Source organism: Talpa europaea (genome assembly GCF_964194135.1).
Source record: "Talpa europaea genome assembly, chromosome: 2".
Lineage (NCBI taxonomy): Eukaryota > Metazoa > Chordata > Mammalia > Eulipotyphla > Talpidae > Talpa > Talpa europaea.
Window position 1 is genome coordinate 135047074 of NC_140068.1, and position 14695 is coordinate 135061768.

The 14695-nt window shown below is 34.1% G+C and overlaps 1 protein-coding gene across 1 annotated transcript; it reads left to right on the forward strand.

The window, feature by feature from the left end:
• Positions 1–2775: 2775 nt before the first annotated feature.
• LOC311167696 (olfactory receptor 14J1-like) lies at positions 2776–3711 on the forward strand (the record flags this gene model as incomplete). The annotated part of the gene is made up of 1 exon (XM_084228747.1): positions 2776–3711. One exon carries the CDS (start codon positions 2776–2778, stop codon positions 3709–3711), a length of 936 nt encoding a protein of 311 aa, XP_084084873.1.
• Positions 3712–14695: the final 10984 nt, after the last annotated feature.

The following is a 14695-nucleotide window of genomic DNA, read 5'->3' on the forward strand; positions in this document are numbered from 1 at the left end:
CATAGTCATATACTACACACACAAAATATCCTGTTAATATGCATATTTTTTTGAAAAAAATACAAAGTTGAAAACAAAAACTGCACTTAATCCAGGCAGATGGCTACTCTCTACTAATTATTGGCAACCATAGATACAAATTACTAGAAAGACAAACCAAATATTTTTTGGGTAAATGCAGTGATATTTTCATGGAGATGTTTTTGTTGGGTTCCTAAGTGGAAAATAAGTATCATTCTCTCAGTCATAAAAATGGAAATTTATGGACCATGAACCTCACCTGCCTACATGAGTAAATGTATCATTACAATCTCTAGAAAAGTCAGTGTCATCTTTAGTCTCTCTTCAATGTTGTCTAACTTAAATATTATTTGGTTTAATTTACAGTATTTTGACACTTCAGTGCAACAAACCCACACATACTTTGAAACACACAAACAAACACACACGCAAGAAGGCTGAAAGAATTCTCAAATAAATTTTACTTCCCTCGTTGAGGCAAGTCTCTCCCATTAATCCAGACAATTTTCCAATGAAATTATACAGTCCACTGCAGAAGCTATAAGCATACATCATCCTCAGCTTTTAAGTTATTCAAGTGCATCCATGCAATTCGTGCTGAAAAAATGAAATCGGAAGATTATTTTCATATCTCTGGGTTGGCTAACAACTGTATAAAGGCACACTCAAACCCTCACCATTCAGAAATTACTAATGTTGCTATGTGTTTTATTTCTTTATACTCTTTATTCTCTGCTTTTTATGTTCTTATGTAATTATATATCTGGAGAACATAAAGTGTTTATAATATATGTTACTTATACACCATCTGAAGGGATAAGATCCAAATCAGAAAAGATGTTTCATAAAGACAATATTTTAAGAATACCTAAAGTATTATCATGAAAATATTCAATTACATTTTTAGGAATTGTCAAAATTTTTGCTGCTGCACCAATTTGAATGATATATTTAATATCATTAATATATACTTAAATGCCATCTAGACATCAAATTACATGGGTTAGGCTGCAGACAGTTTCAACTCTTCTTCAAAATAATTTTTTTTCCAGATAATAAATACAAATTTGATGTTACTAAGTGAATGTTCTAAGTTAATTTCTGTATTTTTACAAAGTACATGCCATATGTGCTAAAGTTCATTTTTCTTAATTTTATTGCAGTAATTTTGGTTTATAATACTACAAAAGATTCAGGGTCAGACTCACACCTCTTCAATTGTATGACACCACTTGATATCTTTCTTCATAGTTAACATCACTGGGTATTTTTGTTTAAATGCTTAATTTTTGAGTGCAAAATTTATATTTCATAGCTATTTTACAATTTATTTGCAAAGAATGAGAACAAATGATATTTTAATATGCGTATTAGTTACATTAGCTTCTCATAAAAATACAACTGCTGATAAGGCCGTGAAGAAAAGGGAACCCCCTTACACTGCTGGTGGAAAGCAGACTGAGCAGCCTGATGAAAGCAGCATGGAGGAATGTCAACATTAAACATGAAATCTGGTAATTCCACTCCTGGGCATCTATCAAAAAAAGAAACACTCACTAATTGGAAAGGAAACTTGCTTTCCATGTTTATTTTAATTCCATTTACTATACTTGAACTATGGAAACAACCTAAATGGCCCAGAACAAATGAATAGATTAAGAAGATGTGGTCTATGTACACAATAGAATACTATTTAGGGACCAAAAAATAGACACTTGTTCCATTTGCAGTAATATGGATGGAACTTGAAAGAATAATGCTAAGTGAAATAAGTCACAGGGGAAAGGATAAATCATTTGGTGTCACCAATAGGTGGAATATAAAGTAAGTAATTTAATAGTCAGATAAAGACAAGCAGAAAAAGTGGTCCTTGATAATTGAACTATAAACTGAAGTACCAAACATAGATAGGGGAGAGGTTGGGGGAGGAGGATGAACAAAGAGGATAGGAAACAAAAGACTTATGGTGGTAGAATATGGGTGAGTTGGTGGTGGGGCATGATGATGGTGGTAATATCTGATGGAGGTGCTCCAAAATTACCTAATTAAAAATTTAATTAATGAATGAAAAAATGCACTGGAGAAGAAGGTGTGTCTTTTTCTTTTGGGATTATTATTTTTATGAATATTTCAAAAATTTTTATGATGTGTGATGTTCATAATTATTGTATAAGTTCTATCAACTTGGTGTTTGATAACAAATTTATTTGTTGAAAACAAATGTTTAGTTAGAAGAAAAACCATGAGACATCTTTTATTACATGGGAAATTAAATTATACAATGGCAACAGTAAATCTATCGCAATTGGATGGTATATGAAGATAGAATGATTAATAAAAGAGATTAGTAGTTAAGACACATTTATATGAGAGTGTGAAGTGAAAATTCATTTTTTATAAATAAAATATTGGTGTACCATTGCCTAATAACAAGATTATACATTTAAACTATATTTTATTAACATAAATATAGACATTCATTTCCCCTTTCTTTTCATTGAAATTAGAAATAATTGTATTTATCATCTTCCTTACCCATGTTTCCATGACTGAGTGTAAATCATTTAAAATTTCATGACATGATTATTAGTATAAGGAACTACTATCACATTTATGATGAAGTGGTGATTTCTTCAGATAACTTCATGCCTGATTTTGCTGAGTCCAAGGGGCTTCGGTGGTCAAGTAATGGACATTTTCTTTCAATAGATCTCAGCCTGTCTTGCAGTGAACATTACTGAAAAATGAAGAAATATGGCTAATTTCACTATGAGTGGGTTTGTTCTGATGGGATTTTCTGCCAAGCCTGAGCTGGAACTCTTCCATGCTTCTCTGTTCTTGGTTTTATACATGGTGGCAGTAATTGGCAACGTACTCATTATCACTGCAGTTTCCATGGACAACAGTCTCCATTCCCCTATGTATTTCTTTCTGAAACATCTCTCCTTTCTGGACCTGTGCTACATTTCCGTGACTGTGCCAAGGGCCATTTACACCTCTTTCATGCATAGTGGCTACATTTCCTTCGGGGAATGCGTAGTGCAGAGTTTTTCTTTCATTCTTTTTAGTGCCGCTGAGCTGTCCATGCTCACATTGATGTCTTATGATCGCTACGTGGCCATCTGCCTTCCACTGCACTATGAAATCATCATGGATGTCAACAAATGTGTTCACAGTGTCCTAGGTGTCTGGATCAGTGGGATCATAACTGGAATCATGCACTCAGCTGCTACTTTCTCCATGCACTTCTGTGGTTCCCATATCATTCACCAGTTCTTCTGTGACATCCCCCAGCTCCTGAAACTCTCTTGTTCTAGTGAGTTCATCAGTGATATTGGAGTCATTGGCTTCTTGATTGTTATGGCCTTTCTTTGCATCGCCTTTATTGGACTGTCCTACACAAAGATATTCTCTACTGTGCTGAGGATGCCATCTGCTGAGGGCAGAGCTAAAGCTTTTTCCACTTGCCTTCCTCACCTCGCTGTTGTCATTTTGTTCATGTCCAGTAGTGGCTTTGAGTATCTCAGGCCACCTTCTGACTCCCCAAGTGCACTGGACATTTTTCTCACTATTATGTACACAGTTGTACCCCCAACACTCAACCCAATCATCTACAGCCTGAGAAATAAAGCCATGAAGGCAGCTCTAAGAAAGGTTTTCCAAAGAAGAAAAGCTGACGTCTTTTGTTGAGGCCCATGTATTAATTTTTGTGTGAGAGAAAAGTTCAAAATATATTGGCAAACCATAGACTTAAGTAAATACATATAAGTTAAAATGAAATGAGTTTCTGAAAAAATCCAGAGTAAAGATTCAAGGCTGGGAACAACTTCCAGGTATTTCTGGAAAATCTGGCCAAACTTTGAGAATTTCAATGAGGATTTTACACAGTTTGCAAGGGTATGGGCAAGTGTTTGGTTAATGCCCTTATCTTATGTTCTCTATGCATTGAGGAAGACAGGTAAGGTTGCTCAAGTTTTTCCTATACCATTTATTGAAGAAATCCTATTAAAGGATTTCTTTTCAAGGAACTGGGAGTTTTAGCCCTGCAATAACCTGCAGTTTTTGAAGTCAGTGATTTATCCATAGGGAGCTGTTTTCACAATGCTGCTTTTTTCACATAGAACATTTGTCCTCACAAAATTTCAGGTCCAGGCCAGCTGAATCTTAACTCTGGCTTTGTACCCCTTAGCTGGGGGCTAGGAAGGGAGACACAAATTATTAATTTAAGTTAATGAAATATAACTCAGTTAAGCAAGAAATTAAAGCTAAATACAGAAATGAGCTTAGTGAAAGTTGTCATAGTATGTGCTTTCTGAGTAACACAAATATTCACCCACGTCATTTATAAACATTATTCATGCAAACTCAGTAGATTAAAATCTCTTTCCACACAGCTGCTCTTTTCATTTGTTCTGATCCCAACAAAAGAAAGGATCTGCACTCACATAGCCCCCAAATTCTTTGAGCTGAAAATAACATCTCCAAATTGAAAGCATTGAAAGAACTTAAAGATTCCATTAAATGCAATCTTCTTTTAAATTATACTGTAAGAAGCGTCAGCAGTACACCATGGTTTGCTCAAAATTTTGGGATTTCAAAATTGAGAGTCCTGTCCTTCCAATATATTTTTTTCATTCTCCCAGAGTATTCCATATAATAGTTTATACTTTCAAGCATTTAACAGAGTTTTTGATGAACCTAGAGATTTAGCTTAATTTTCTTCCAAAAATATGTCACCATGAGTCAGATAATGTTATAAACTTCAGAATCTGTAAGGTGATTCTAGCTCAATTGTTTGGTTTCCCAAAATATAAACATTTAAATATTAGCTATTAAGTAGAATACACCACAAATTTATTTTCAAAAGTTTTAACATATATTTTCCATTTGATCTTAATAACCATCTTTGGTAATAAAAGCCAACTAAAAGTTTGGTGATTTGACTTCAGAAACCCAATTGGTTGGATATTCTTATGAAGTGAAATAATGAGGGACAATACATGACAATATGTCAAAGTTTATTTTTTTCTGTTCTATTGTTAGGCTTACAGCAGTTAGAAAATTTTTAGTGATGATTTCACTTACTACAACTAAAAATAAGTATAGGACAAAATCCTAGATGTGTTATTGATGCTCCTTTAATTCGCATTATTATGAATATCTTTTCTTATTTTTCTTTTTTTTTTTTTGAGATAATATTGGTCGACAACTTTGTTTAAGTTTCGGGAATACAGCTTCACACTTGATATCATATATACCACACTGATAACACCTCCAGAGTTCTTTTTTTTTTAATAGAGGCATGCTTTATTTATTTGTTTGCTGGTTTTTGTTTGTTTGTTTTGTTTATACACGCACTGGGTACAGTCAGAAGCGCGGGAGGGCGAGAGAATTCACCAGAGCCAGAGCGGGGAGCAGAGCAGGCAGAAGGACCGAAGCACACTGCTGAGGGGAGCAGCGGGCGGCAGGAGAGGTCTGCGCGCCATGTGGGACCCTCCTCCAGTGGCCGGGGAGCAGCCGGGGATCGAACCAGCGCCGCAGAGGCCGCGCGCAGCTTCGCAACCCAGCGCTCAACCGCTGCGCCACCGGGGAGGCCCAACACCTCCAGAGTTCTAATTATCATCCATCATCATTGAATACACACTCTCCCCAACATAACCTGCATTCCCCTTCCCCTGCATAACCAATCTTCTGTAGTCTTGAAATAAGGGGTTTGTTTGTATGTGTTCAATGACTTTGTTTCTCTATATTCCACCTAGACTGAAATCATACAGTGTTTATCTTTCTTTCTCTGTTTTGCTTAGCATAATCCCTTTAAGTTCCTTCCTGTTGCTGCAAATGATAGCACTTCAACTTTTAAATGTCTAAATAATATTCCTATATATGTGTGCATATACATATACATATATATATACATACACACATATATAATTTATCCATCATTCACTGATAGGCATTTATATTCTTATCTGGTAGCTGTGTAAATAGTGCTGGATCAACATAGAGATGCGTCTATCTTTTCAAATAGTGTGCTAATCTTCTTTGATTGAAAACCAACTGTTAGATTTCTGGATCATACACAAGATCTATGTTTCATGTTTGAGGAACTTACATATCATTTTACATAGTAGTTATACCAATATAGCAGTGTACATGAATTCCCCTTTCTCTGTCTCTTTTCCAACACCTACTCTTTCTTTTTCTTTTTTTAAAGATTTATTTTCTGTATTTATGCATACAAGAACTGGGGTGTACGTTAGAGATGGGAGGGATGAGAGGATACACCAGAGACAGAGTGGAGAGCAGAGCAGGCAGATCTACTGAAGTACACTGCTGAGGGGAGCAGTGGGTGAGTCAGGAGAGGTCTGCTGCTCCATTTGGGTTAGCTCCCTGGCTGGGGATTGAACTCATGCTGCAGTGGCTGTGGTTAGCTTCATAATGACAAGACTTAACCCCTCGTGCCACCAGGGAGTCCCAACACCTATTCTTTCTTGTCTTCTGTGTATAACTATTCTCCCAGTTGTGAAGTGAGACATCATGTGGTTTTTATGTACATTTCTCACAAAATAATTGGATATCTTTTCATGAGTTTATTGGTTATAGAAGAGCTTATTCAGATCATGTGGTCATTTTTGTTGTTATTGAACTGTATGAGTTAATTATTTCTTTTGGATATTAATTCCATGTGTGATATATGGTCTGTAAATATCTTCTCCCATTCAGGAGGTCACCTTTTTCTTCTGCTGATGGCTTCTTGCATTGTCCAGAAGTTCTTTAGTTTGATGTAGTCCCATTTGTTTTTGTTCCCCTTGATATTGGATTCCAGTCCCCATAGTCATCTGTAAGGCCTTTGTCAATAAATTTGTTGTTTATTTTTCCTTTATGTTTCTTTTCATGTATGTTGTGGTTTCAATTTATGACTAAGGTTGATGTCAAAGGGTTTATATAAAGAGTTTTATCCCCATGTATTTTTGAGACTATAGGCTATACTTAAAGTTTTTAATCCATTTTGAATGCAGTTTTGTGTATGGGATAATATCATAGTATAATTAGATTCTTTTGCAGGTGGCTGTTTTGTTTTACCAATACCATTTATTGAAGGCATTTTCCTCTTTTCATTTGTATGTTTTTGTCATATATTACCTAGTGATATAAGGGTGTATATATTTATGAGCTCTGGAAGTTTTTCCTTTGATTCTTGTGCCTGTTATTATTCTAGTATCACACTGTTTTGATTACTAAACTTTTCTTATTATTGTTTGAGATTAGAGGGGTGATATCTCCATTTTCATTTTTCCCCTTCAGTGTTACATTGGTTATGCATGGTATTTTTGATTCTCTACAAATTTTATTTGTTCAATTTCTTGGTTAAATAGCATTGAAATTTTGATAGTAATTACATTGAATGAATGTATGACTTGAGTGAAGATGAACCTTTTAAACAATGTCAAAATTCTTGAATGAAGAAACACTTGGGCACTTATATATCATTGGGAAAACCAACATAAGGATACAAGGTATCCAAAAAGGGGAGATAGAGAGATGGGAAGAGAACTTATTCAGAAAATATAGAGGAAAACTTGCTAAGCCTAGGAAAGGAAGTAAATATATGTCTTCATAAAGCTAAAAGAATACCTGGTTATCTGAATGTAGTGAGAGCTACACTGAAACACATATTCATGAAGCTATTAAAAGTTCATGACAAAGAAACAATAATAAGTGTGGTAAGGGAAAGAAACTAGTAGCTTTTTAAGGAAATCCCATCAGGTTGCCAATAGACTTCTCAGAGAAAACCCTGCAGGCAACAAGAAAATGGAACAACATATTCAAAATACTTCACAAAATAAAAATTGTCATCTAAGAATATAATATTTTCCACTCTCCTGCAGATGCATGGGAAAAATAAAGCACTTCCCAGACAAACAGAAGCTAAGGGACTTTTCCAACACCATACATCTCTTACAAGAGATATTAAAAGGGGTTCTCCTACCTATGTTGAAAAAAAAAAAAAAGCTACAAAAACTGAATAAAGAATCAGACAGGTCCAAAAATATAAAGACAAAATGCTAATAAAAAACTTCATATATCAATAATCATCTAAATCTTAACTGACTGATTCATTAATTGCAAAGCACAAAGTGGTTGGATGGATCAGAACAAAACACAACTTTCTGTTGTCTCCTGGAGGCTCATCAGAGTTTCAAAGATAAACATAGACTCTGAATAAAAGTTGGTAAACAACTCTAGAAACAATGAATGTTTAAGAAGCAGAGGCAACCATAATTATGTCAGATTAAATAGTCTTTTAGATAAAAATATTAATAAGAGACAGAGATGCACATTATGTATGATTAAGGGATCATTATATCAGGAATACATAAAGCTCATCTTTCTCTCACTCTATGTCTATATACATACCACATGAAGGAGCAGCAAAATATAAAATACAACTACTATCAAATTGGAAATCAGATGTTGGTGGCAACAAAATAGTAGTAGGAGACTCAACATCTCACTATCACCATTGGAAAATTATTTACATAATATATAACTGAAATGATTAATATCCACATATATAAAAAACTCCTACAACTCATGCAATTCACCAACAAAGTGCCAAATACCCCAATTGAAAAATGGGCAGCAGATATGAAGAGCCAATTAGCTAAAGTGGATATTAAGAAAGGCAAAAGCAAATAAAAAAATGTCACCATTACTCCTAATAAGCAAATTGTTGATTAAAACTACAGTGAGATACTACCTCACACCTGTGAGAATGGCATATAGCAAAGATCCCAACAACATGTGTAGGAGAGGATGAACCCTATATATTATTGGTTGGAATGTGAGCTTGTGAAACCATAGGGATAGAAATTTGTATTTACCTTAAATATTAAAAGTGTATGAGACCCAGAAATTCTACTCTTGGGCATATATCCACAGATTATGAAACCACCAACAAAAGCAGCCCACATCTTCTACAATATTGATAACAGCATTATTTATAATTGGTAGGACATGAACACAGTCTAAATCACCTCCAATGGATGAATTGATGTGGTCCATATTACATATTCTCAGGGAAGAATGAAATGCAGTAATTTCCAACAAAATAGAAAATCCAGGACATCAACAAACATCTTGAGGTATCTGATGTTAATGAGAGTATGGAAGGGAGAGATAGGGGACACAAAGGATGGTGTGGAGGGGAAATAAAAGAGTAAATAAGATTCAGTGCACTAATCTTGGAACTGCCCTGTAATTTTGAGATTTCTTTTTAAAATAAAAAAATAGTTGTATAGGACATAAAGTCATAATTGTATTTTGATTGCATTCCTCTAGATAAGCCTGTTTAATGCATGGATTTTGTTTTGAAAATGTCAATATAAGTGGATATTTTTTTCTTTGCTCCTTTAACTACATGAACACACAATTCTATAAAAACAAATCTATATAATGTATTGTTAAGTTTAAAAGATATGGAAAAGCAATATATTTGCCAATGATAACACTAAGATAGTGACTGGAAGCAAAGCTTATGAGGCTAGGGAAATAATGGTAAATTGAATCAACAAGAACAAAGGAAAAGTGCCACAAATGACAAGTAAAATGACTATAACAAAAGCTATACATGTCTGCATGGTCTCCATTTAAAATGTCCATAATTATGTAAATTAATATGTATAATAACACATTGCTGATATGTCAATATTGATTGAACACACACACACAGATGTACCACAAATTGAGTTAGTATAAATATGAACCTGTCTTAGTGTTTAGAAACATATGTGTATATGGTAAATCCTTCATCAATCTGTGATAAAGTGATATAATTAGAAATATACACTTGGTTTTTATCCTCTGTTCCTGTCACAGCTTGCCCAAACCCATGTAGTTCCCTGAGTGGCAGGGGTAAGAAGAACATCTTGTTATTCATAAGTCCTTTTCAAACTCATTACACTTTATGGTGACCATGGGACTCACTGGTGGTTGTTTGTGAGAGAACCAACCATCTGATTATAACATCGAAACACTGAGCTCTACCCCTGGCTTCCAAAGAGGGGAAAGGTATTGAAGATTGTGTTAATTGACAATAGCCAATAATTTAATTAGCTCTGTCTATGTGATGTGGCTACTAAAGAAACTTAAATAGCTGAGATTCAGGGAGTTCTGGGTTGTGGAACCCAAGGAAGTGCTAGAAAAGTGGTCTGACAAGGAAGGCAAGTGAAATCTGCTCTCCTTCCTAAATCTTGTCCTGCATCACTTACATTTTTGATTTATATTCTTTCTAACAAACTACCCATAGTTAGACTATTCTGAGTCTGTGAGCTGCTCTAGAAAGTTATTGAATGGGAAGGAGTGGAACCCCCAATAATAGCTAGTAGATCAGAAATACAGGGACACTCAGATAGTGTGTGGTTGAGGCATTCTCATGGGAGGGAATGGTAACGTGCAGGGCCTGATTCTATGTCAGGCTTAAGTGCTGTGAAAGTGTTGAGGAAAAAGGATACCAAATATCAGGTGTCAGATATGTGAATAAAAAGAGAGAGGAAAAATTAATAAAGAAACCGGGCCTCCCTGGTGGCACAAGGGGTTAAGCACCCTGCTCTATGAAGCAATCCGCGGCCTCTGCGGCAGGAGTTCAATACCTGGCCAGTCAGAGAGAAACCCACATGGTGCAGCAGACCTCTCCTGTCTCTCCCACTGCTCCCCTCAGCAGTGTATTTCGGTCGGTCTGCCTGTTCTGTTCCCCACTCTATCTCTGGTGAATCCTCTCACCCTCCACATCTCTGGCCTGTACCCCAGCTCTTCTATGCATAAATAAATACATCTTTAAGAAAAACAACTTCATAAAAGTGCAGAAGTCATTACAAATTTAAAAAGCTACATTAGAAAATATTCGCTAAAATTCAATAAATGTATGCAGTAAGGGGTGAATAGAGGGTCAGTATGACATATAGAAAAGAAAAAATGGCAGAATAATATAATCATGTTGTTAATGGCAACATGAATGTGCTAAACAATGTGATGGCAATGTTATTAGAATTAATTAATAAACCCACAAATATACTCTTTGTCAGCGATGGATTATTTAGATTTGTATGTGATATGATAACTGAATAGCTAAATGTGTTAGAATGAAATCCTGTGCTTACCTCATATATTTGACAACAATAATCACAAAATGGATTAAAGAGCAGATTGTAAGGCCTAAAGTTATAAAACAATGGAATATGTAAAGGTAAATCTGTGTGAATTTGAAATTGTTAATAGGTTTTGTCAAATATTAGACAAAATCATGAGTATAAAATAAAAAATAAATGAGATTTTATCACATTAAAAACATGTTTCTAAGATTCACATCAAGTAACAAGATACATTATACAGTATGGGAAATACTGTTCCTCAGTTTGACTGAAAGGATACTTATTGTTAATATCAATACAAATCAAAAAGGTATAAATTCTCCTTTTTAGATAATGAGGATGTGTATTAGATGTAGTATTACCACGTATAAATTAAATCAATGACTTGCTAATGCATTTAATAGAATTGAATCAATACTGTTTTTTGGATATTCTTGAATCAAGCACACAAATTATATTTTTCAATAATTTGATCTCATATCCTCTAATAAGCTGAAGGTCCAGGCAACTATGAATGATTATTAATTCAAGTCAGCAGAAAAATACTCTGCAGAAACAATCAATATAATTACAAGTTTTGGTCCCAAGATATTTACCAAGAACACCAAATACCCACAGCACCCACAAACTCTGCCAACACCAAAGAGGCTTAATTGTCTAAACTCCAGTGGCCAAAGAAGGGTTGAAATGGACTTATTTTTTTCTCTACAGCTCAGATTTCTCTGAATGTGACTGAATTTAGAGGCAGGATTTTGTGCTAATGTAAGCCGTTCACACTGACAGCTTCTCCTTCTATTGAGAGAATATATTCCTGAAAATGTTCTGCTGAGTTTCCTTAGTTTCTAAAAACAATAGATAATACATAATAAAGAAATATATATATAAATTAGTGATTTGAGTGCATGAGAGAACTAGCCATTGCCATTTGACTTGTAAAATATGAAATAATATGTATGTGCCTTGATTATTTTAATGAAAATGAGGAATCGAGGAGAGAACATTGTAAACTCCTTATATTCCAGAATCAATTTATGGAATGCAATTGCCACCTCCATAGCAATGCCTTTCTTTACAAAACCATCACAGAAGTAATTCAGCGTGAATGTGTGATGGGATGATACTATCTGATATCCCTTGTGTTTATACTATTCATTGACCCTTACAATAGTGACTTATGAAAAATGGGAGATGCTTTCTACATCTGAAATCACAGATAAATTGTTCAAATAAGTAAAGAAATTTGAGAAAGAATCAAAGATTTTATCTATCATTTTTCTTCTTCAAAAAGTTAAGACCAAAAAAAAATCATAAAGATTGAAATAGCATGATAAGGGACCATGTGTTCTTATCCATATCAGGTCATCCAGCCTCTGAGTTCCTCTAATTCTTCAGGGGAAATTCTTACATAAGGAAAATTCAAGAACATTCTGGAATGAACATGTCAAATGCCAATTTTTAAGAAATACATATGAAGAGGACTTGCAAAAAATTAACTGGTAAGAATAATATCTTAATATATCTTAATACATTTAGGGAAGACTTTTGTTATGTTTTAATAACATTATATATATAAATTTTAAACATTAATTTTTAATACCATTAATATTCATCTAATACTATGATAGCGGTAATACATTTCAATGCTGCCTTTTGTTATTCAACTGTGATTAAGTTGGAAACAATGATATAATAGAATTAATGATGCAAAAATTCTGCATGTGCACAGAAATTAAAAATGTCTTTGAATAATGGAAGTTATCATCTTTATGTCTTATTTAAAATAATATGTAATAAAGGAAGATATGAAATAATATCTAAGAACTAACAAAAGAGGCACCTTAAGTCCCTTCAGTTTTTCCCTCTTCTCCACTTGCTATCACAGATAATTATGGCCACATTATATTAAGTATCATTTATATATTTATAATTCATAAGGTAACAAAGTTATTTTCCACAGCTAACATGCAGCTCATTGGGATATATATAAATTATACTTAAGTATATATTCTAATATAGGTAAGTTTAAATATTATTTTTTGGGTTGAAAAAATGTAAAGTTTCAAAGATGTAAATAAAAACTGCCTTTATTCCAATATATTACTGCCATATAAATTATTATTAGTAGATTTAAATTAATGGAAAAACCAAATACTTTAAATCAAGCAATATTTTCATGAATGTGGAATTAAGTCTTTTTTGTTGGTTTCCTTCAAGAAAAATAAGAAAAAAAAAGTGAAAAAAACAGCATTCTCCAAACATGTAAACATGGAAATCCTGGAGACTTCTGAAACGTTCCCTGCTAAGTTTCAATTACAAGAGAAAATACCTCGGTGTGCCAATGTGTCAGGATAGTCTCTAGAAATGACAGGTATCATCTTCATAGTCTCCCTTCTATATTGTCTAAACCAAAATTAATTTAACAGTATTTTTATATTCTATTGGAACACACACATAAACACACACAAACACAGAGCAAGGTTGAATACATTTTCAAATAAGTTTTGCCTGATGTGTGCAAGAAACTCATTTGTGCCACATCATCTCCATCAGTCTTAATCAGTTTCCTCATAAAATCACACAGTCCACTACAGAAATTAGAAGTATCATCACCCGCAGTTTGTAAGAAAATAATTACAAGTACATCCATGGAGTTCGTGCTGACAAACTAAAATGGAGGATTGTTTTCTTATGTGTTTTGGGCTAGGTTAACAAATCTGTAAACCAGCAGTAAATACAACCATACCATTACCATGCAGAAATAATTATTACTATTATGAATTTTATTTCTTTTTAAAAAAGATTTATATATTTATGCATACAAGAACTGGAGCACAGGCCAGAAGTGCAGGGGGTTGAGAGGATTCACCAGAGACAGAGTGGGGAGCAGACCAGGCAGATTGACTGAAATACACTGCTGAGGGGAGCAACGGGGAGACAGGAGAGATCTACTGCTCCATGTGGGTATCTCCGTGGCTGTCTAGGGATAGAACTTGTGCAGAGGAGGCTGCGGATAGCTTCATAATGCTGTGCTTAACCCCTTGCACCACCAGGGAGGCCCTATGCATTTTATTTCTATATATTTTTTATTCTTTGCTTCTTCCATTTCTGTGTATTACATATCTTGAGAACATAAATTGTATATATCTTACTTTCTTGTCATCCAAATAGTGGTTAGATTCCATTTTCAAAAAATACATCATAGATAAAATTTTCAAGACCACCTAAAATATTATCACAAAAGTAATTATTCAGTTACAGTTTTAGGATTTACCAGTATTTTTTTCTGCTGCAGTAATTTTATTAATTTTTTGTGGAAGCATTTTAGATAGATAGATGGTCAGATATTTTAGATAGTCTGACCATTTTAGATGGTCAGATATATAGATAGATATGACACATATATATTTAATAAAGTACCATTGTTTTACACCCTTGTTAATTTTTTGAAAATACAGGATTTCTCGACTCAGGGGTGGCCACTGTATCTCTCCCACCACCAAATCACCCACAGTCCTCTACTATAG